We start from the raw sequence: 23,386 nt of genomic DNA on the forward strand, positions 1-23,386 counted from the left end.
CACATGGAATATTGGGTTGTTGAATTTCCCAAAAGAGGAATGTTGAGATTGAAAACATAGAAACTATAGGTCAAGGGAAACCAAGATTATTGAACAGTGGAACCCAGGCACAGTTTCTGGCATAGGATGAGCCTCAGTACAAGTTTGTGAAATCCTCTAGGAAAACAAGGCAGGAATGTAGTTACTAGGAATAGGACCCCAGACTAGAGCTAATCAATAAAGACAAACTAATGTTGAGTTTCTATTTGTTAAATATCTTGGCTTGACATGTCTTATATTATACCCTCTGCTGATTAAAAAAAAAAAGATTAGTTTTAATGATTGCTGGCAGGCTAAATGGTATATATAGGAAAGCAAGTGAAAGAAAAGGTAATCATTTCAGTTTTAGATTTGCACCTATACCGAGCTAGAAAAGTTTATTCCTCTTTTTTTTTCTTTTCCCTCCCTCTCTCCTCCCTTCCTCCTTATTCCCTCCCTTCTTTCTTTCCTTTCATTTCTTTTTCTTTTGGTTTTTGTCTTGTTTGTTGGCTCTTTTTCTTAAAAAACAAAAACAAAAACAAAACTTTTTGGACTAAAGCTCTTGCTAATTAAAAGAAATCTTTATCTAAAGGGGACCATCATTAAGCCCTTACATTTCCCTTCACCCTGTGCCTTGCTCTGAGTTTGAAAATATTAGATAAAAAGAAAAGTAATATGGAGACTAAGAAGAAGCTACCACAGATATTTTGTGAGAAGAAAAGAAAATGGTATTCTGGAAGAAAAGGCTTCTGAACCTTTTTCAAGGCCACTGAGAGTCAAGGATGGAGAGATCTGAGAACTGACTGTTAAAATTGGCAAGTGGATTTCACTATTAACTTTGATAAAAGTAGTTATAATGGAGAGGGGGTGATATAATCAATTAGAGTGGGACTCAATATTAAATCATAGGGAAGAGATAGGATGACAGTGGTTATGGAGAACTCCTAAAAATGGAGAGCTGGGACAGAAATTGAAAGGACAGATGCTATCTAGGAAAATAGTTTTAAAAAAATTTTATTAAATATAGTATAGCATGACTGCATGCAATTAAAATTATTTAGGAAAGAGAAGAAACATATATACATAGAGGGTACATGTGCCCTAGTGATAGCCTGATTATTTACTAAATTTAATGCAGAGAATGAGTTCACCAGTATTGATTTTTGGAAAAAAATGGATCCAGAATCCAGGCTGAAAAGTTTAGAGAATTGCATAGCCAATCCTTCTCCAAAATTCAAGACTTCATTTTTCAAGTCTGTGTTTTTTATTTCCATCCTCACCTACTCTTCGCCTCCTTCTTGATGGCCCAAGCCCTGGTAACCACTGACTTGGATATATTATTTGCACTCTTAGCTTCTCACCTATGTGTATTCTTTCTTCACTTACTACCATATTCCTTCTATAGCTTCTGTATTGTATATTCCTTACATTGTTTTGATTTTGTTTTACTCCCCCAATTTGTGGACTCTTCTATGGCAAAATATTTGCAAGTTTCATTGTACCTTAGCACATTATACTTTTGCAGTCAAGGATTGATGAGATTAGTAGAGAAGGAATTATATTAGAATGTAAATTTCTTTGGAAATTATGCTGAAAGTTCAGAATGAAGCTTATAATGAACAGACAGAGTATGAAATTTAAATTAAATTTATGGAAGATTGAAGTGAAAAGTACCAGAGGCGCCCATGTGTATGGGGTTCCTAACCTTCACCTTCACACCTTGGTGTATATAGGATGACAGTTGAGAAGGAACATAGAAATGGGAATACTCTGAAGAGATGATTGTGTAAGAAGAAAACTGAAGTCAAAGCTGTTTCTAGAATAATTTCAAAGGTGATAGTAACTTCAAGAGAAATAGAGACAATAGTGTTTGAAGATTTGAGAAACTGACTTTTGTTAGATTGAAAAGATAAAGAGAAGCACAAATTATAATCAAGTAATAAATCGACAATATATATTTTATCACATTCTCTCTTTCTGCATATGAAATGATGCAAACAAGAACAATCAGATTCCTTTGTTTTCATTATCTTTCCAAGAGAAAAATGGAGTGGTAAACAGGAGAGGGAATTAAAACCCCAAAGAGATGAAGAGATAAGAAGAAACATTGGGCTATTCTAAACATATTCAGGGCATATGAATTACATTCTAATATTTTTGAGCCAAATTTATAGCCAAAGTGCTGGCCCTCAAAGAAAGGTCGCCAACAAATAAAACATGCCTATGCAGTTATGATATTTAAGAAATGGATAGACACACATTTCACTCACAGTGTAAGAAGCTCCTCAGTAATGATTGTAAGGAATATTCTAAAATAATTTCTTAGAAGATAATCACTAGGACTGTTTTGAACTCACAAAGAAAACCTTTTTGAAATCTAGCATTGCTTACTTTGCCTTTCAGGAAAATGTAATAACAATAGAATGAAGATTCTGATAAACATTTGTTGATGAAGTTTTTTGATTTTTTAATAATATATAGATGCTAGAGAGTTAGAAAATCTATTGGCATTTGAAGAAAAAATCGAATGTGGAGGAAGTTTTTCATCTCATGGCAACTGGGAAGCAAGGAGAGAGGAGAAGGGTGGGGGCCCAATGTCTCCATTTAAGGGCATACTCTCAGTGACCTAACTTCCTTTCATCAGACCCCACCTTTTAAAGGTTCCACCACCTACTGGTAGTTCTACACCTGGTGGCAAAGGCTCAACACATTGGGAAAACTTAAGATCTGAATCATAACAAGCTTTGAGATAATCAATTATTTTTCTGAAATTACTTTCTTTTCCCCATTTATTAAGGCCTCAGCCATGTCATCAGGTTGTATCCAATCTCCTTCATTTTTAAACTTAGATTTCTTTCTCCTCTATCAAGTCTGAGGATGTCCTTACTTGCTCTAATATTCCTTGGTGTTATCTTTGTTAGAGTGTTTGGTGTACTGTGTTGCATTTGATATTCATCCATAAATATTTCTGGAATGACCAATTTCTAATTTGTCTAATTTGCCAACTGAATCAATTGGTAAAACAAAATGTATTCATATTTCAAGGTTAATTTGTTTTCATAAAATGTCCCTAAACAATTTTATGGTTAAATTTAACAGTTATAAAAACAATGTTGTTAATGAAGGAAATAAAAGCTTTCTTAAGTGTGTCATGACATTGTTGAAGCTATTGTTATAATAGGCATTATTTTTTTCTAATGCAAAATAGTATTAAAGGGCAATATGATTTTTTCATGTTTATTAAGAGTATGGGAACAAAATGCATGTTTCATTTGCTTGTTCATATATAAACTACTTTCTAATAAGGTTGAATATTATAATTATTATCAAATTTTCCATCAATATTAAATCATTAAATTATTTTGCAATATGCATGATACTTATAATAACTTGTGATTTTAAAACACATAGACTAAAATAAAAGTAAGAATAAAGCTTCCAGGTTCTACCTGATTTTTACATTTTTATAAAATGTTATTATATGAGGAAAAAGAAAAAATAATGAAAAATAATTTATTTTCTGAAATAAACATTATTTATTTTCCTAATGCTTCTTCTCATGATAGTATTTAAAATAAATAAATAATTTTAAAATATAATAGTTACCAAATGTTTAAATATAAAAGCTGTACATACCTATATACTTATTTAGACCTATGCATTTATTTAACTGTGTGTGTGTGTGTGTGAATGTGTTTGTGTGTGTACAGTCACTTGGATATACACAATCATATAAACTTTTCTTTCAATTTTTTTAAATACAGTAGAATTTCCAGGACTATATTATCTATAGTAATATATCTAAATTCTTCTGTAAATACCATTAAGAAGATTCCTTAATTGACAAGTATGCTTACAAATTTGAGAATTTGGAGTAAAATTAAACTAAATGCATACAGATAGCTTGAGAGATTAATTAATTTTAATTTGAAATTCTTTTTAAAACTCTATTGAGCTGGGCATGGTGGTGTGTGACAGTAATCCCAAAGACTTTGTAGATGGAGGCAAGAGGATCACAAGTTCAGGGCCAGCCTGGGCAACTTAGGAAGACCATATCTCAAAATCAAACAATAATATCTCTACTTCAGTGGTAAATCACCCTGGGTTCAATTTCTGATACCAGTAAATAAAAAAATAAAATATTGATTCATGCTACATATGCTTTTTGAAAGCCTCATAAGTGCCAGGCACCATTCAAAGTACAGGGGACCCAACAGCCAAACATTAAAGAAAGGACGCTTATTCTTAAAGAGCTTGCCTTGTAACTGGGGAAGACAAGAAAAAGGAACAACAAGAAAATATCCAGTGTAGTAATAATGCTAGCATGATATGAATTGAACATACCATGGACATGAAAAGTCTCACAGGCACATAAGGCTGAAAGAGTGATACAGTTTCATGAGACATACATAATTAGAAAGATCTGCCATTTCTGCCAGAAAATTGGTCATGGTCAACCTGCTCTTGAAAACCATAGGCTACAGCCTCACAGCCAGGCCTTTACTAGTTCACACAAATCTGGCCCCTTGCTGCTCCACCTTCTGCACTACTTACTCTCCTCTCACCAATCAGGACTGATCCACACTGCCCTTTCTCATTTTCCTTCTCTTTCTGGGTTAGTTTCTTAAAGAATATATACTATATTTTCTACCCCAATGCATAAATATTTCAGAAAATTCTTCAAAATGCATATGAGGTATTCATGCTAAAATACATACAGAACACACAGCACAAAATACTTTAATGAAATAAGATAGACTGATGGTGTTATTCATTTGAATTTTCAAGCAATTTTAAAACAGATGAAAATTTAAATATAAGATGAAAACCTAACCAAGATTTCTCTTTCTATATTAATTTGTTGACATATTTTGAGATAGGTTTTATCTGACAATATCATATTTTTTTCTGTGTTACAAAGACTGGTTGTAAAATGGAAGTCAGTTTTTTGAAACTTATATGTAGTAGAGGCCCAAGAATTTGCATTATGTTTTTATGCTCTGAGAGTTGCAAAATTGCAGCTGTGCTACTTAAGAATCCCCTTCTCGCCAAGGAAGAATGCTGACAATGACATAAACATACACTCTTAACTTTTTATATTTCCCTAAATCCTAAAAATTAGTGCTCTCCTTTGCATTTTTATATGACTGTGTTATAAAGTAGTTAATTTTAAAGGAAAAAGTCATAAAATCTCAATAGGTAAAAGGAATATAAAGGTCACTTAATTTAACCTCCTATCAATTTCTAGGGAGCAGTGTAATATTCCTGACAAGGTGCTTATCAACCTTCACATTGTGTCATGGCAAACTTACTATTGCCCAAAACAGCCAACAGGACTTTTATATAGATGAATGAAATTTTACTATTATATGCATATACTTACTAGTTCCTTTTCTGTACATGGTAGCTATAAATATATTTAATTAATGAGAAAATAGTGTGATTTAAAAGTTTAGAATTTTATATCAGAATTAATTTTTATTTTCTGAATTCACATTTATGAAAAGGAAACTGAAAAGTACTTGTACACCTTCTCATTTATTCAGAGTCAAATTAAAAATTTACACTAAGCTCAGCTGAAAATGATCTGTATTACCATAAGAATACAGGATTTAATAAAGGAACTAATTTTGACAATAAATTACAATACATCCAACCAAACAATAATAAAAAACTTTTACCTACTAGACATTCAGGTGACTGACACTGGTGAACAAAAATGGACAGAGTTCCTTCCCTTATAGTTTTTTGTATTAAATAGGATGAAGGAAACAAATATGTAAATGAAATTATTTGATGACAATTTTAATGATCATTTATAGTAGTCTTGGTAAGATATATTAATAAATAGTTGCTATGAATGGGAGGGGAGAGATGACTTTCTTTCAAGACAGTGAAGTTGAGATATAGTTACCAAGTTTGACCTTAGTAGAATTTTTTCAATCACATACCATGCTCCTGTCTCAAGCTTGTGGCAAGTGGAAGTAGGAATGGATGATTTATTAAAACACATCTGTGTCTTGAATGGGGTCTATATACTCAGTAAATTGTCAGACTTACATAATTCTTGTAGACCAACAAGCTGATGTCTAGCTAGGGCAGCAGCCCAGCTGCCTGTTTCATATCATCAGAACAGAACATTAACCATTGAAGGCTTTGTAGTCACTGGAGGACTGGAGTGTGATACTGAGGGTGATTTGGAAAACTAAATAAAGTTCCCATGGTGGAAACTGGGGCAAATTCATGGCTAGGATTGCAGGATAAGGAATACAAGAGATACCAAGTTGGAACAATTGCAGAAGACAATTTGTGATGATTTCCAGGGTTTAATTGCCCCTGATGAACATGGTAAGACATGGGATCTGCCTCTTCTAAAATGAATGTCTTGGACAATTGTTTTTATTTAAAAATCCTTATGCAGCCCTTGCATTTTACCCCATCAAATGCATGTGTCACTTTAAGAATGATACTTTGATGGCTAAGTGTCTTTCACAGGGAAGTATATACCTTGTTGATACAGTTTGAATTTGATAAAAATGTATAGTGGAAAAATTTCCAGGAGATGTCCTACATGGGCTACTTAATATTACAGTTGATAGTAAGTATCTATGATACTTTTGGTTGGAATTCTCTATTCCTATATGAGGACATGCTTGAAAATGAAAATGCATATATGTCATTGGCAGTAGTCAATTTGAGAGAATCTTGGCTGTTCAGTATGACCATTAGCTGGGCTTTAAGGAGTAAGCCAATCCTTAAATTAGAAGTGAACTAGAAAATCTTGACTTTTTTTGTATTCTGAGAAAAAAAATGGGGAATAAGAATACATATTTCTTGTATATATTTGAACATTCATATCCAATACATTTTTGTATTGTTTCTAAATATTTTGTGTTTTACTCCTTGGCTGTTTAAAGAATATGAACTGTGAAACAAGGCTATTTGGATCTGTATCCAGGCTGCTGTCTTTAGAAGGTATCTTTGCAAGTTAATTAACTTCATCTTACCTTCATCTACTCTTTGTAGAATGAAGATAACACTAGTATCAACCTAAAAGAGCTGTGGTGAGGATTAAATGAGTCAATGCATTAAAAAATGCTTAGAACATTGCTTTGCATACATAGGAAATAGTCTGTGCTAGTTATTTTTGTCATGATGGTGATTATCATATCTAGGCCCTTGACTGTGAAAGAATAAACTAGTTAATAGAGTCTTTATTGAGAAATATCACTTTTCTTTTGACTTTTTTATTTAAAATTTCAAATATAGATAAAATTAGAAAAGGGTAATGAACCCCCATAAACCTATCTATTATTCAGTTTTAACAATAGTCTTCTCAAGGTCAGTCTTGCTCCATAAATACTCTACCCAAATTCTCCTCTTCTCCCAGAAAATCTCAAAGAAAATCCCAAATATTAAATCTTCCATTTATATATGTTTTTCTTTTTTTTTTCATCACTTATTTTATTTTGTGTATTTTCAGTGTTTTAAAGATAGGGACACATTTCCTTAAATCACAAACACATTTTCATTATCAGTGCTAAAATTCCATAATATTTATTAAATAACCTATTAGGCTTCATATCTTACTAATTATCATTTATATATATATTTATAGGAATGAATATTCTTAAGAGTCATTCAAACTATCATAATTTTGTATTTCCTCTGCATTGACACCATGACTTTTAAAGAAAAAGAAATGGAAATCTACAAAGTTGAGTTTGAAAAAGTTGGAATCAATCACTTATTGACTTGTTTCACCTGAAAAAAAAAAAAGAATTTAGGCTGTGATTTCCAAAGGCTTCACGCATTTTGTTATTTGCATGATAATTTTAATCTAAACCCCAGGGGCAAATCATAGTTTCAAGAATCTACTACCTCAGAGATATTTTATATTTGGGGGGGATAATGTAGGAAATATTCTATTTTTATTCACTTAGCAAAGGGATTAATTTTCTATTTGAATATTTTTAATTGAATAAGAAATATGCAGAAGTGACAAGAGAACAGGATATCAAACTATGGTACCCTATGATGTGGCCGTGTTTCTCTTCACGTTCACTTTACTTTTAAAGTAATATTAATTTGGAAAAGGCCTTGGATTTATGTGACAATTCCTCCTCCCTCCCCCTGAAAATTCTCAAAGCACATTTCAGAAACTCATTTTTGGCAGATGTAAATTTAAGTAAATTGGCCAAGGTCACAGCACAATAAGGACAGAGTTATCAAGGGAATGCAGTTTCCTGCTTTTTCCACCATCCATGAAATTAGAGTAACTCCACCCCTTAAAATGAAAGGGTTTACTTTTTTTTCCTTACTGAAATTATAAACTATGATTTGGAATATTTGTTTTTACCATTAACTCAGGCTTTCATAGTGATCTTTCAGGGCCGCAGAATGTTTATATGTGCATTATTCAACTACTATTAATGCACACATTACAACCTATACAATTTGTTTTAAAAGGAGAGTGCATTTTTTGTTTGAGCTGAACCATCAGATTTTCTTTTTATGTAGTGTGACATGATGAAGAAGCTATCTGTAGGAACAAAACTAGTTCACTTTCTATGGGCAAGCACAGACTGTAAAGTAGATTATTAAAGTACACAGAAATAGAAAATTAGATCAGAAGTGATGTTTTACTGTGAGGTCTTCTTTGGGCCTTATAAAATGAGAAAGAACTAACCTTGTTCTATTTCTGAGTCCTGAAAAAAGCCTTGTAGCAGGCATATCACCTTTAATTAGGTTTCTGCTTTGGGGAAGCATTTTACCAGCCCCCTTTCATTTATTTTTAATGATGTTATCACTAACAGGCAAACAGTCCCTTAATAAAACAAAAACAGTTTCTATATAAAGCCTGGTGTACATGTCCTGAGTCAGTCATCTAAAAACAAATGTTATGATTGTTTCCTTTGTGCTCTTAGAACCCTTAATGGCCCTACTGTGCAGATATGCAAAACATCAACCTAGGAAATATAACCATGTCTGTTATGTAGCTTTCAATAAATGCTTTTCCATATTCACTTGCGGATCAGCAGTGAGGTTAAGCCTACAGGGTCATGGAAAAGGTAGAAAGGTCAATTAAGTGGATCTTTGCAGCAGAAGCTGTGCCAGCTCTTTCTTATACACTTATGACTTATTATTTCAAGTAACAAGCAGAGATGAAAACAACCAAAAAGTTAAATCAATGTGTTTCTATGTGTGTGTACTGGGGGTGGGGGTGTGTGCATGTGTTATGCTTAATACCACTCCACTTTTGCCAAGAAATTCCAAGTTGTAGACAGATTAAAAAATTTAGGCACAGATATGTACTTAAGTTTGATTATCTCAGATGATTTTGCTATCAAGGCCAAGTTTAGTAATATTAGTATACAGCCAGAACTAGAACTCCTACCCCAAGATAATGTCTGTTATCATTCTGTAATTTCAATAGGATTGTTTTTCAGTAGGAGGTATTTTTAGTATTACTCTCTTGGATATAGTATAATTTTAATATCAGCAGAGATCTCTCATTTCTTCATTTTCTGTCATTACCACTTTTGCCCCATTTTATCTCATTCACATATTCTTTCAACAGAAATTAGAAAGTGCTTACACTATATGGCATAGTTAAGATTATAAATAGGTTCTCTCTCTGACTAAGGGAGTGGTCCCTAACTTTTATTACAGTCTTAAAGCTGAACTATCCAAAAGTTAGGAGCCACTGATGTAGATGATAGTTAACATATAGTAAGTTTAAAATATTTTATGCATTAAGTTAGGCAAAATTGTGCATGTAATATTGTTTTAAAGTAAACTTTCAGCCTCCTGCCAAACACACACTTAAAATAGTCTCCTTTCAGTATTAATTTGTTTTTCTATATTCACCAAATTAGAAATTCAGAGTTCTAATGCTGCTTGAAGTATATCCACAGAACCTCTTCAGTATTTTTATGTTTCACACAATCCATTTCTATGAAACCTATGCTGATTACATTTTGTGTAAGTCAAAACAAAAACCCTCTAGGTTGTGCTGCCTAAAGAGAAATTTATGAACTGGTTCATACCCTTTGCCTGTTCTCCATTTATTTCTCTCACAGTTAATTTTAACTATTCTACAAATAAACTCAGGTTTACGTAAAGTAACTGATACACAGAAAGATAATTCTGTTATCAACATGGTTTATCTTCAGAGAGAAATAATTATTATCAACATGATATACCTTCATCACAAAACTTATCAGAGAGAAATAATATAAAAATCATAGGTGTAGGGTATAAGAACAGATTTCCTCCATGCCACATTGAAGCCAAGTTTCCAATATAAAATTAATAATCAATTTGGTTGTAATCACTTATACATACTACATATAACATTTTATATTTTACAAAGTACTTTTACACACAATCCAACTGGATTTAAACTATAATTCTGTGAGATTTCAATCAATTTTTTTAAGATGGTTTGGCTGCTCTAAAATTTTCTAGAACTTGGTAGAACCATGACTAGAACTCATATTTTCCAGATCTAGTATAGTTTGCTTTTCATTTTACCATCGATACATCACATATAGGATTGTGATATTCATTTTATAAAACTATCACTAGTAATTTTAAATTGAGAATTTGAAAATGGGCATAAAATTAAATATAGGAAATAAATTTTATTCCAGTGTACTTCTAGATATTTTGTACATATTAGAAGATATACAAAAGTTATGTCTCTGAATTTTAATTTTCTATGTCAAAATTCTTTATTTTCTGAGAAAATGAAAATAGAAAAGAATACATAACTACTTTCTGACCTAAGATTACAATATGAGGTAATAGTATTTACTTTATTATGAATAGTTTCTCTTGATAATTAACCCAGTGTGCCTAGACTAGAAGTAAGACAGCAATGAAACTACAAGTGTGTTTAGTTTAAACATTTGTATATTACGCCTGAAAATAATTTTCAGATGTTTATTTCAAGGCACCAATTCTTAAATTTTTATATTATCTGTGTTTCTATTCCTGATGAATAATTTGATTGACCAGTTTACAAAAACACTCACAAGTGTATCTTTCTATATGTTTGTGATGGATATTTTTTTAAAAAACAAAGAGAAAATTATATTAGAGAAATATTTCACTTCTGAAGGAAAGTGCCATATGCTTTAGAATTTTTGTCATCTTTATTTTTCATTTTGCAGTGCAGAAATAGTTTTCATGCAAACTCTCTTGTAAACATAAAAACATGGAGATTTTCCCATTTAACAATAGTGCTATTTCTATTTCATATCAAGATGAATAGATATGAATCCCCTTGTTTCTAAAAGTGATTGTTTTTAAGCCTAAAATTTAAGATGTAATAAGACATCAGAGGTTTGTACACACACACACACTTGAAAGAATATATATAATTCAAACCCAAAGGGATCAGTTATGAAAATAACTGAGTTAGATTTTATTCACAGGAAAGAAAACATTTTAAAAGTAGAGGCCTATTATTTTTTTAAACATCATTGTTCCTTAGGATATCCTGCTAAATTGTTATGTGTGATAAGATTGGTGGGGGAAAAAAAGCTTGTCTTACTGAGGCATCAATCTTACTGATGGTCAGTTATTACAAAGTGACTTAAAATATGAGTAGAATCATGAATTATATTGATGAGTAAAATGAAATATCATGTTTTATCCTTTTTTAATTTTAGAATTTTAAAATATATTTTTTCTCTTTCTTCTTCCTTGTCAATTATTCTCTTTACATGTTGCTGTAATTGTCAATATTATAATTATCCCTGATGTTAAGCAGTAATTTTTCTTGTCATAAAATAAAATCATTTAATTATAATATGTGCAAACTCTATTTTCTTTAGAAAACCACTGTAGGTCCCTGAAACTGGATTAGAAAACCAGAATCCTTCAACATAAATAACTACTCTTTTTTGGAAATTAAAAATAACAACTTGTCGAGACAATATTTAATCTCTTCTAGATTCTCATGGCTTTCTACATTCCCTGTTTTGTGGCTGTAAAATTCTAGTTCTGACTCTTCTTTAGTTTGCCTACTCCTTTTCTCTGGGTCTCTGTCTCTTTCAACTCCTCTTCTGCCTTAGTTTTCTAAGGACACTTGTCAGTAGACTTAAGGTCCATCCTGAGTAAGGATAACCTCCATAATCTCTTCATCTCAAGATTCTGTATTATACCTGTGCCTAGAGTTAGAATGAACCAGTATTCCAAATAAAATAATACTACCAGATTCTAAGAATTACACATGTACATGTATTCTGATGGTCACCATTCAATCTACTATAGAAATATAAAGGAGTTACTTATATAGGTCTTGCAATTTTCCTTTAGTTTAAAATTATTTGAGATATTAAAAACAAAAATCAAAAATCATTGCACCTGAAAAGCCAACTTTCTATAAAAGATAATTTTTTAAAAATTGGAAAGTCTTAAACCAAAATATGTATCCTGTGAGTTTTTACTTCATCATCAAACATACCTTAAGTCAAAGATTATGTCAAAACCACTACATTTTCTGGCCTCTCAAACTTTTCCTTTAATCATAGAACATTTAGGATACCACAGGTCATTTTTTTTAAAAGGAAGAACATGTTCTTAATTTTACAATCTTGATAATTGCTATGAAATGATAATTTTTTTTCTTAGATAATGATGTATTATGACCCAAAGAAATATCTTTGGTTTGTTTGAGCTTTGATTCATTTGTCTTCTTTTAGAAAATGATCTTAGGAATCATGCTCCCCTGCCATTTTAAAACTAATTCTGACCTTAATTTGATTGTTTCTTTCCTATGCATTGAATGAAAGTGACCTTATGTAGTATCTCCACTGTGTAAAATGATGAATGAATGAATCTACTCAAATAAATTTATACCAAATGATAGTCCACATTCTCACATAACTGGAACCTTGATGACCAAAATGGCCGTCAATTACTGAAGTAATAGTAGAAAAAAAAAATAGGCAGGCAGGCAGGCATGCATGCACACACACTCACACATACAGAATAATTTAATCCTTTGCTGGGATTACCAGTGTCTTTTTATTTCTTTTTTTTATTGGTTGTTCAAAACATTACAAAGCTCATGATATATCATCTTTCATACATTTGACTCAATGGGTTATGAACTCCCATTTTTACCCCAAATACAAATTGCAGAATCACATCGGTTACACACTCACATTTTTACATAATGGCATATTAGTGACTGTTGTATTCTGCTACTTTTCCTATCCCCTACTATCCACCCTCCCCTCCCCTCCCATCTTTGCTCTCTACCTCAGTGTCTTAAGGAATAATGATGGGAGGAAAAATTTTACTAAATATAAGAATTAGCTATTCAACAAGTAGAGTCAGTCACTCTGATCTATGTTAGTCTCTGAAAGCTTTCAGATTGTGCTTTCTGCATTCTGTCTCTAATATCTAGCACATTGTTTATTTCAGATAAATATTGGCTGCTTGAAAGTAGGCATCATGACTGATTTAGAGATATAATTCACAGAACAGGCAACTGTAGTTAAGCACAAATGCCTGAAATTAAATTAAATAATCATGGATGATAGAATTTAGAATTAAACATGTGTGTACATGTATGTGTATGCAACATTTTTCTTTTTTTTCTTGGTCAGTCTTTGAGAAATATGGAGTCATAGGTGGTAAAGCTGAGAGGTCATCTGGTTCTGTGCATTTCTTTAAGAGACAAGCAATTATTATCCCCATGATCTATTAAGCCACATTTTCTTTAGCATGTGACAGATAAGGTGATGCTGATCGAAAAATATTGCTCTCCATTCTTAAACAATTTCACATGCACATAGATGTTTAACAAGCCCCTTTTCAGGGTTATTATGAGAAAACACTAGCAGCCTTGGTCTGTAGGAGTAATTTATGATAGCTAGGTAAATGGTGTCCAAGATCACCTTGCTCACATTAGCCATGCGGTAGCTCTACCCCTGCATTGCAGTCTTTTTTTAACCCTGGTGACAAGTGTAATACAAAAAATAATGACACCATGAGTCCTACTTTAGTTGCTTACTCTGTTTCTTTTTCTAGTACCTGCTGCCTCAGATCATCTGTTAGTAAGTTAACAGAGGTGGGAAGGGAAGGAGAAACTGCAGAGAAGGGAGTAAGTGTGAGAAAATAGTTAATAGGAAAGCCTTGTGTCTGGTACTTCCCTCCCCAACATTTCTTCCCTTTGGTTCATTAACTAGAAATGTGGAAAGGTGAGGAAATGAATTTAACTTGTTCTGACATTAGTGAGAGACAGAGAAGTGTGGCAGCTTCCATAATATTTCTGCCCCAGAGAGAGGTAATTGGAAAACGTGTTGTGTGGTTAGATGTTGTAATGAAAAATAAAAGAATGATCGAGGAGAACAGTGGAATCAAATTATAAGCCTAAGACAAGTGTGCTGAAGTTTTTAGCAACTTACAAAATTGAGAGATACTATCAGAACTGTGCAAATACATTGCTCTGATTAATTTTCCTGGGGTGAAATATGAAAATATTTAGTAAATTAGGAATCTTGCACTGAATAAAATTTTCCCTGTGTTTAAAATAAACCAAAATATGCGATGCCTTGTCTCTATCTCATAAAGAACTATAAAATTGTCAAATAACAAAGAACTAAATAGAAAGATTTCACTGTGAAAGTGAAAAATGTGTTATTTGGTTATTATTCTAAATTGCTTAAAAGGTTGAAGAATATTCAATAAATGAAGTAAAGACTAATTTATCTTAGGATTATAAAATTTGATTTTCTAAATATTGTTTTGAAAGTTGTATTTTATTATTCTTTCTTCAGACCCCTTGTTCATACACAAAAGGTATAGTTTTTCAATATTAAGGTAAAAGGTGTTCAAGTTCAAAAGAATTAAATCTTTGGCTTCAATGATAGTGAGCAATTCAGTTATACTATAGGGAGAATGTATTTGGACTCTCATTTTTCCTTTTAGATTTGTGAAATGAAATATTTTAATTGCATATTGCTTTTATGGTTCTTAAGAATATATTTGAACAAATCATTAATATAAAGGAAGGGTTAATTGAGAAAGAAATTGTCCTGATATACAAAGCATTTCTCTTACATGAAGCTCTAGAAATATTCTATTGTCAATCCAAAGAGAACAAACTAAAATGAGATAATTGGGAAGGTGCCCATAAAGTCAGCCTGAATATATTATCACAACTATATATGAGATAATATTTGTTTTAAAAAGATTCTATGGCACTGTAAACTCAGTCTCATTAGAGACTGCATTTAAAAGGCTTATAAAGTTACTCATTAATGTTATCTTGTTGTATCTCCACAGCTTTTTCATTAAAGAAAATTCAGCAGAAAGCATTTTCTCCTGATAGCAGGAACCAATTTGCAATAAATGTTCTGGAAACCACTAGGGAAGCCATTACTGAGGTCTAATAAAAACAGACAAGCGTAACTTGTTCTATATTTTTGTTTCAATCACATACAGATGAGACCCCACTTTCTACACCAACCGCAAGAGAAAGCCTTGACAAACTTTCTCTAACTGGGCATGGACAACCACTACCTCCAGGGTTTCCATCTCCTTTTCTGTTTCCTGATGGATTGTCTTCCATAGAGACCCTTCTGACTAATATACAGGTAGGTCTTTTTGCTGTCTGGAAGAAAAGAACATAGAACACTTATATGTAATATCTTTCTGAATTCATCCCATTCCAACTTAATCTCTTCATAGCATAGAACAAGCCATGGTATTAAACTTTTACTCAGAAAACAAAGATTTTAAACCTGCTACACTAATCAAATTGGCTTAAAAATACTCAAATATGTATATTAAGCTATAATAAAAACTTACATAAAAATGACATGCACATTTAAAAAACCATTCTGCCTAAATGGCTTTCTTTATTGCCAACTAATTGGATAAAATTTAACTGTTTAGTTTGTCTAATTTACTATATGACAGCACACCAGTTCTAATAAATATTTAGATATTTTTAAACTGTTGGCCTTCCAGTGAGGAAATGGTATGTTTAGTCATTTTAAATATGTCTAATATAGAAGAATCCAAAAAATCCCTTCTTTCATAAATAAGTTTGTTTCAATTAGTAGAGTTTCTTCAAAGGATAGACTTCAAAAGCTGTATAAAATTTTCCACGGATTTCCTATGTGGTCCTCAGGATGTATATTTTATGTACAGTACATTATGAATCAAAAATACTTACAGTTAACAATAACATAGAGCATGGAGCCAAGATAATAAGAGTGTTCGAAATAGAAGAAAACAATTTTCTTGCCCACACATGAAGTGATCATGTGGACCCCAGATGGAAATTTTTGCCATCTACTCTTCCATATTTGGAGTAGTTGCTGTTAAACATGAGCTTACTGACAACAGTACTCGAAAGTTTCTCGTTTTTAAAAAAAATTTACTCTAACACTCCAAACTCAGTGATATTTTTCTGCACATATTTCCTACCATATTAATCTTTCTCCCAGTAGAAATGTAATTAATTTTATTTACCTCTCCAAGGACATAACAGAAGGCCTTTAATGTAACATATCTTCTCATCTATTAATGTGGCATTTTTTAATACTAATGTAATTAGAGTTTCCAGAACTGTATTCAACATTATGGTTTTATATCTCAGTAATTGAAATAAGTCATCAATCTAGCCTAAACTTAATCATGGTCCAATAATTGATTATATTTTAAAATAAACATAAGACTTTCTGCCCTGAATTTCACTTATATTATTGTTTTCCACGAGTTAAAGTTTGTAGTAAATTTTCTCTTTCAATAAATGCTTTCAGAAAATAGCCCTCAACATTTTTGAGTTTAAATTCCAAAAAGTAGAGAAAACATTTATTTTCTTCTGTATATAACTCCATATGAAGTAAAGAAAAAGCCATATGTATGTGTGTTCCTTAACTAAAAATTCTTTGACCAGATGAGTAAGAATTGAATTTCAATTTCAGAACAGACAGCATGTCTTGGCTTCATCTATGTAAGTCTACGCACGCATCTGAAGATTGGGTTTACACATGGACCCTTCCATTTTATGTGGACACCTCATATCTTAGTCAAAAACTGACAGTTTGGGAGTATTCTTCCCATCCACAGTATGCCAGATATACTAAGATCAAAGAATGCTGCCCACATCACCTCAAATTCACTATTCTCATAAAAGAAAGAAAAATAGAGTAGACACCAGCCTTAAAATACACAGATTTTTAGATAATTTATTTATTAAAGTGGCCTTAAGCCTGATATTCTCTCCTTTCAATCATATACCTTGCAGACATATTTTATTAAGAGTTAATGGTAGCATGATAGTCAAGACAAACTAAATTATTTATTTCTAATCCCAAATTATGGGGACCTTAAACCTACCATAAAAATACTTCATTTAAAAAAAATTATGTTGTCTACTTCAATCTTACAGGTATATGCACAAATAGACATAGGCATTATATCTACATGTAAATACACATGTAAATATGTGTACATAAGGTAAAATGCAGATTAAGACTCCTAATGAGTTCCATGAACAAAATACATGCACTTTCAGATATATGCACACATACATGCTGAATTTATGGTAGGTATGATTTCACATCATTTTAGAAAAGATCATAGATGCTAACTCTTATTATTGTCACATTTATTGAGCTATGGTAATATCCTAGGAGTGGTACAGAATGTTTAAATAGTCATGACCCTGGCTTATTAGACATACAGTATAAATGTGTTTGCTGTCTAAATTCTAATTTGAGTAATTACAGTCTGCCTACCTCAATTTCTGCTGAAGTTTCAATTATATATAATGGGTTCTCTGCATTCTAGTCTCAATGGTAACATGCTTGTTGTGTAGCAAGTTTAAATCTCTACATTTCCTCTGAAAGTATTTTATTGTTATTAAAATTAATGACCAACAAACTCTACTAAATAGTGAGTTTAAATTGCTCTGCTAGTAAATAACTTAATTTCATGATATACTATAATTTGACAATTCTGAATTATTAAATTTATAATGATTACTAAAATGTTCCCTACATGATACCATTAACAAAACTGAATTTTTATAAATGTCATTTATTTCTGCTTTCAAAGAAGATATGTAGGAAGAAAAAAAATATTTATATATATAAAATTAGGCTCCAGATTTTTTATTAAGTAGTGGAAATATACTACCATTTTTGACATATGAGGTGTTTGGAAATTAAAAGTCATAACAGATAAACATGACTACAGTAAAGGAAAATTATTAAGGTAATATAATTTTACATTAATAAGAGAGACATATTTCAATTTTTGTTTTTAGAACCTCATTTATTTTATGTAGAATTTTACTTGTTTTATCAATATGGGCAATCTTTCATCATGGCTTTTTCCTTCAAACATATCTTTTTTTGGCGGGGGTGGGGTCAGGGATTGAACTCAGGGGTACTCAACCCCTGAGCCATATCCCCAACCCTATTTTGTATTTTATTTAGAGACAGGGTCTCACCGAGTTGCTTATGGCTTTGCCATTGAACTTGCAATCTTCCTGCCTCAGCCTCCCAAGCCACAGGAATGATAGGCATGCACCACCATGCCTGGCTCAAACATGTCTTTGAGGAACTCCTTGGAAATTTTATGTGAGGAAAATTTAGTGCCAATTATTTGGATATGATAGCTTCAAATATTAGCTATCATTAGAATGCATTTAAAGGAGAACTCTACCTACTATTCCTTATTTGAGCTTCCCTGCTATTAATCACAAGAAACTAATAATGTATAGAATTAGATGCAAATTATTTGTTTATCCATTTTTTTAACAAAAATTGTTTTAAATGGCTTACCAATATTATAATAAGAATAGGTAAGTAAAAAATGAAAATGTAAAATATGGTGAAGAATATAAAATTTAATTAGGGATAGTAAGCATTGAAGATTTTTGCTATAAAAGGTGTTTGATAAGGTTTGGTTCATTATGGTTTGCCTGCACAGAGAAATTAAGCAAGCAAAGAAAGCCCAAAAGGAATGTTCAAACAACATTAAATGGCGATCTTAGAATGAAACACCGTAGTGAATTCACTAATAAATAGACAAATTCCAACTATGGTATCTAAGAAATATTCTCTATTTCTGTGTTGGAGGACAAAAAATTCAAAAGGAATTTGATTATTAAACTGAAACATCTGTCTTCAAGTCTTTACATTTTAGTATTATAGTCAGTAATTATATTTTCCATACATTTTAAAAGAAATAAATAATTTGCTTATTTGCATTATAAACTGAGTTAAAATACAGTTATACAAAAATGTAGAAGAAAATTTTTCCAAAAATATCCCAATAAAATATGATACTGGCTTCAAAATATGACGTTTGATAACATTATATGTTTTCCTGCTTAATCATAATTATAAGAGTAATATTCTCCCCTTTGCTCCCATTTCCATTTTGGAAAAGACTATAAATAATATTAAAATGTACCCAAGTTTCTAAACACAGCTTAATGTGACAAAAAAGAATAACAATAATCTCAGTAAAAACTGTACTATATACCAAAATTTAAAATTTATATTATATTTAAATATATATATATATATGCAAATTCGTAACATATGCAAACAATTTTAATGTGCCAGTCTTTATAATAATTATGCACAATTTACATTGATTTTTCTTATTATTCTCTACAGTGTATTTTATCTTTATCCCCAATTTACATATAAGATTATGGAGGCAGATATGGTCACAGAGTGATGGTAAAGTGTGAATTTAAACCCAGGTTGATTTCCATGTTGTCATATTACAAGACATGACTATATGAATTATAAGAAGATTTATTTATACCTGGAAGTACTTTTTCATGGGGAATCTGTCATTAATCATCTTTGGAGAACAATAACCAGAACATTAGACTAAGTATATTTTTTCCTTTGCTACAAGGCTTCTATAATAATACATTAGTTGTTGTTATTTTTTTTTCTATCTAAAAAAAATCTGGTTCTAAAGAACATGATTTCTATACATTTTGCAAAATGATAGGGAAATAGTAGAAGAAAAAAAAGTTAAACAGGTGAGGTTATGATCTCAGCTTAGTCAACTCTCTAGTTTGGGATCTTGGATGAGTCATCTTATCATTCTGACCTTTTTTTTTTTAATGTTTGGGTGGAATAGTGATTTCTAAATTCTGTTCAATTATTTTATTCTCATTATTGAGAGTAAAGAAACACATTATTGACCACAAATTGTGTCACATAAGTTTCAGGGACACTCAAGAACATTTACTTATCATCTTATTCTGAAATACATTTTCATAGACTATAAACATGAACCAGGTTAAGTTTTTGCTCTTGGTTATAAATACCATGTTAAGAAATGGTTCTTTCATGACAATATTACTCGAAGTCTTAGGCAGGCAGATATTTATGCTTTCTAAGCTATAGATAGTTGCAACATTGCTATATCAATGGCAGTGCTCTTAGAAAAAAAAGTAATTCTCTCAAAACCCATGAAAATAATATACAAGGTGGATCATTTTAGAAAACAAGAACATTTGTGTATTATGAAAATCATCATGCTTCATATATGGAAAACAACTCTGAGGCCAATCAACCATTGTGTCTCAGAATTGCTGTGCCACACAAGTTTAAAATATATTTCTTTACAATTGTCATTATCCAACTTTACCCTCCTGAGAATTTGAACTCCCCTTGGAAGAAGTTCATGTTTCAAACCTTCAATCTTCTGCATTTCGATTATTACACACATTTGGCTAGATATTGTATATCCAAGTGAGACACAGCATTTAGTACGAAATTTTGCACACCATATATCTGGAAAATTTACAGAAGTTACACAAATCCGAAAGTATTATCATCACTGATGGTTAAGAAAGTGCTTTAGTAATTTGTAGATGTTGTGAACACTACTTGATACTGCTTCTTCCCAGCCGCCTGCTGCATTTAAATTTAATTGTTTTTCTGTATTTTTGTAGCAGAGCTGTCACTGGCAATAACATACTTTTGCATATGCATCAGTTTGGCTCTAGTGCAGATTTTTGTTCACACTGGACTCCTACTGATGTGTGCAGATTTAAAGTCTAAAAATTAAATCTAATTTTATATAGCTTATAAGTAGTCCCTAGAGGGTATTGGATTCTAAAAGCTAATATTTTTCAGACATAATCAGCAGGAATAGGTAATGTACTACCATTAGCCACATTTTAACAAAAGGAAACAGTAAACATAAAAACTCTTAGCAAATTCATACTTTACTAACGAATATTAATATAAAATTAAACAAATTAGAATTGCAGTTTAACATTATTCAACATGTTTATTCATCATTATTGTTTCATATTTAAAGAACACCAAAATATTGTGTTTTGTCAGCCAAGGACAATAATAGTTTAATAGTAATTTATTTTAAACAGCTACTGATAATACAACCAATCAACACATTAAGTGGTGCCAACATTGGCATCTTGCTAAATAATCTCTAGACATTGCACAGAGAGTACATCTTTCAAAGATAAGTCAACAAGAGCAATCAGAGCAGAAAATTAGAATTTGGTATCTTAGAATTAAAATACAGCTAAACTAAAGTTTTAATTGGGGTGATCTAAAAGGGCACTTGATGTAATGATCTCTTTCATTTGTTACTAATTGTTTGCTCCTGATGAAGAAGAAACATATACAGGAATGTTGAATTGAGCTAAGATGGCAGTTTCCTTAGCAGCTATGTTTTATTGTTGAACAACAAAAGAGTAGGGAGGGGTAAACTGCCACATAGAAATCTTTCTCCAGTTTCTTTCATATGAAACAAGAATTATTCCAGGAAATTCAGGGTCAGGTACAACAAATATGAAATAATTTATATGTGTTCAAAGAGAAAATAAAATGCCTTATGACATTGCAAAAAAGCTGTATTGGTGGGCTGAAGTAAGGTTACATCTCTAGTGGGCTCACAAATCAAGCTGGAGTTGAAATTCCTGATTCAAACTGCTCACATTGAATCTTGCAAGGGGGATCTCATCTTCAAGTAAGTGTACAGATGGCCACAACTTTCATCTCATTTATAATTTCAAGTGAAAAATTTAGGCTGTAATATTTACAGACCAACACAAAATAGTTTCAACTTCAAACCAGCATTTATTATTGCTGAATTGAGGGAGATAGAAATTTTGGTTCTAATTTTTACTAGTAATTTTGGTCTATTACATGGAAAATGTTTTCTATATGTTTAACATTCTCACAATCTTATTGTACAAAAAAAATCTTAGAATACTGCTAATTTTTTAAAAGAATACAGTAAGTCAAATTTTGTGTATGTATCTCAATAATTAGTCATATAAATAAATTTTGTTTTGTTATTCTCAAATTGTTAGAACCATTTTGAATGATTTTAGAAACACAATGTATTACTAAACTACTAAGTTTTGGATACCTTAAATTTATTACAAGTTTCAAGAAAAATATAGCACTATTATAATAATTTCTATTCATGAGATTTGTGTACTTTTATATGTGTTAGGCACTCTCTGGGCACTTGGGACATGTACAAAGCAAGAGAAAATAATCCTACCTTAGAGACTATACATTTTACTGGAAAAACACAATATAGGTCAGTGTACAAATAACTCAATGTGACAATGTTACCTAATGTTAAATGACATGAAGAATTTTATAGGAGGGAGGAACAAGCTATATTTGGAGGGCTATTCCAAATTTGGTGGTAAAAGAAGGCCTCTCTTGAATGGTGACTTTGTGAGGGTGTGAGTCATGTAAAGTTTTGGAGGACAAGCATTCTTGTAGGGAAGAGTAAGAGCAAAGTCTCTGAGACAGAAACAAATTGTTGAATTGAGGAAAACAAAGAACATGGGTGATCTAGTATGATCATGCTAGAAAGTGGGAGAATGAGCTCCAAGAAAGTAAGGAGACTACCAGGATTACAGAGGGCTCTATCAACCATGTTAAATAACTACTTGCATCAGATTTTTACTCACATTTTCTTTTCAGTTCTTATTTTATTGGTGCATTATAATTTTACATAGTAATATTATGCCACATTATGCCATATTCATACACTCACACACACACACATACACACACCGTACAATTTGATCAACCTCCTTACCCAGTACCTTCCTTCCTCTGCCTGATCCACTTGCTCTCCTCTACTGATCTCCTTTCTGTTATTATTACTATTATTTTAATTAGTGCATTATGTTTTTAGACATGCTATGTGTTGCCCTCATTTAGTTTGGGGTCTAGATATTCTAATCAGAAACAATGGAACATGCATGGTATAAGTATTTACCATCCCTAAGTAGTTTAATTAAATTTAGAAGTTTTGTGCTTTATAGTATTTGTCCTAGTGAGTATGGAGTGAATGCAAA

General features: G+C 31.6%; 1 protein-coding gene across 2 annotated transcripts in view; it reads left to right on the top strand.

Annotated features, from left to right (window-relative positions):
* Positions 1-23,386, top strand: part of Dach1 (dachshund family transcription factor 1) — a 224,981-nt gene that overhangs the window by 162,449 nt on the left and 39,146 nt on the right. For both annotated transcript variants that reach the window (XM_015498812.2, XM_048801324.1), the window contains one exon: positions 15,484-15,635. In XM_015498812.2, the coding sequence (XP_015354298.2) occupies positions 15,484-15,635 (152 nt within the window). The remainder of the gene's footprint in view (positions 1-15,483; positions 15,636-23,386) is intronic.

This window comes from Marmota marmota, unplaced genomic scaffold, assembly GCF_001458135.2.
Source record: "Marmota marmota marmota unplaced genomic scaffold, marMar, whole genome shotgun sequence".
In the NCBI taxonomy this organism is placed as follows: Eukaryota; Metazoa; Chordata; class Mammalia; order Rodentia; family Sciuridae; genus Marmota; species Marmota marmota.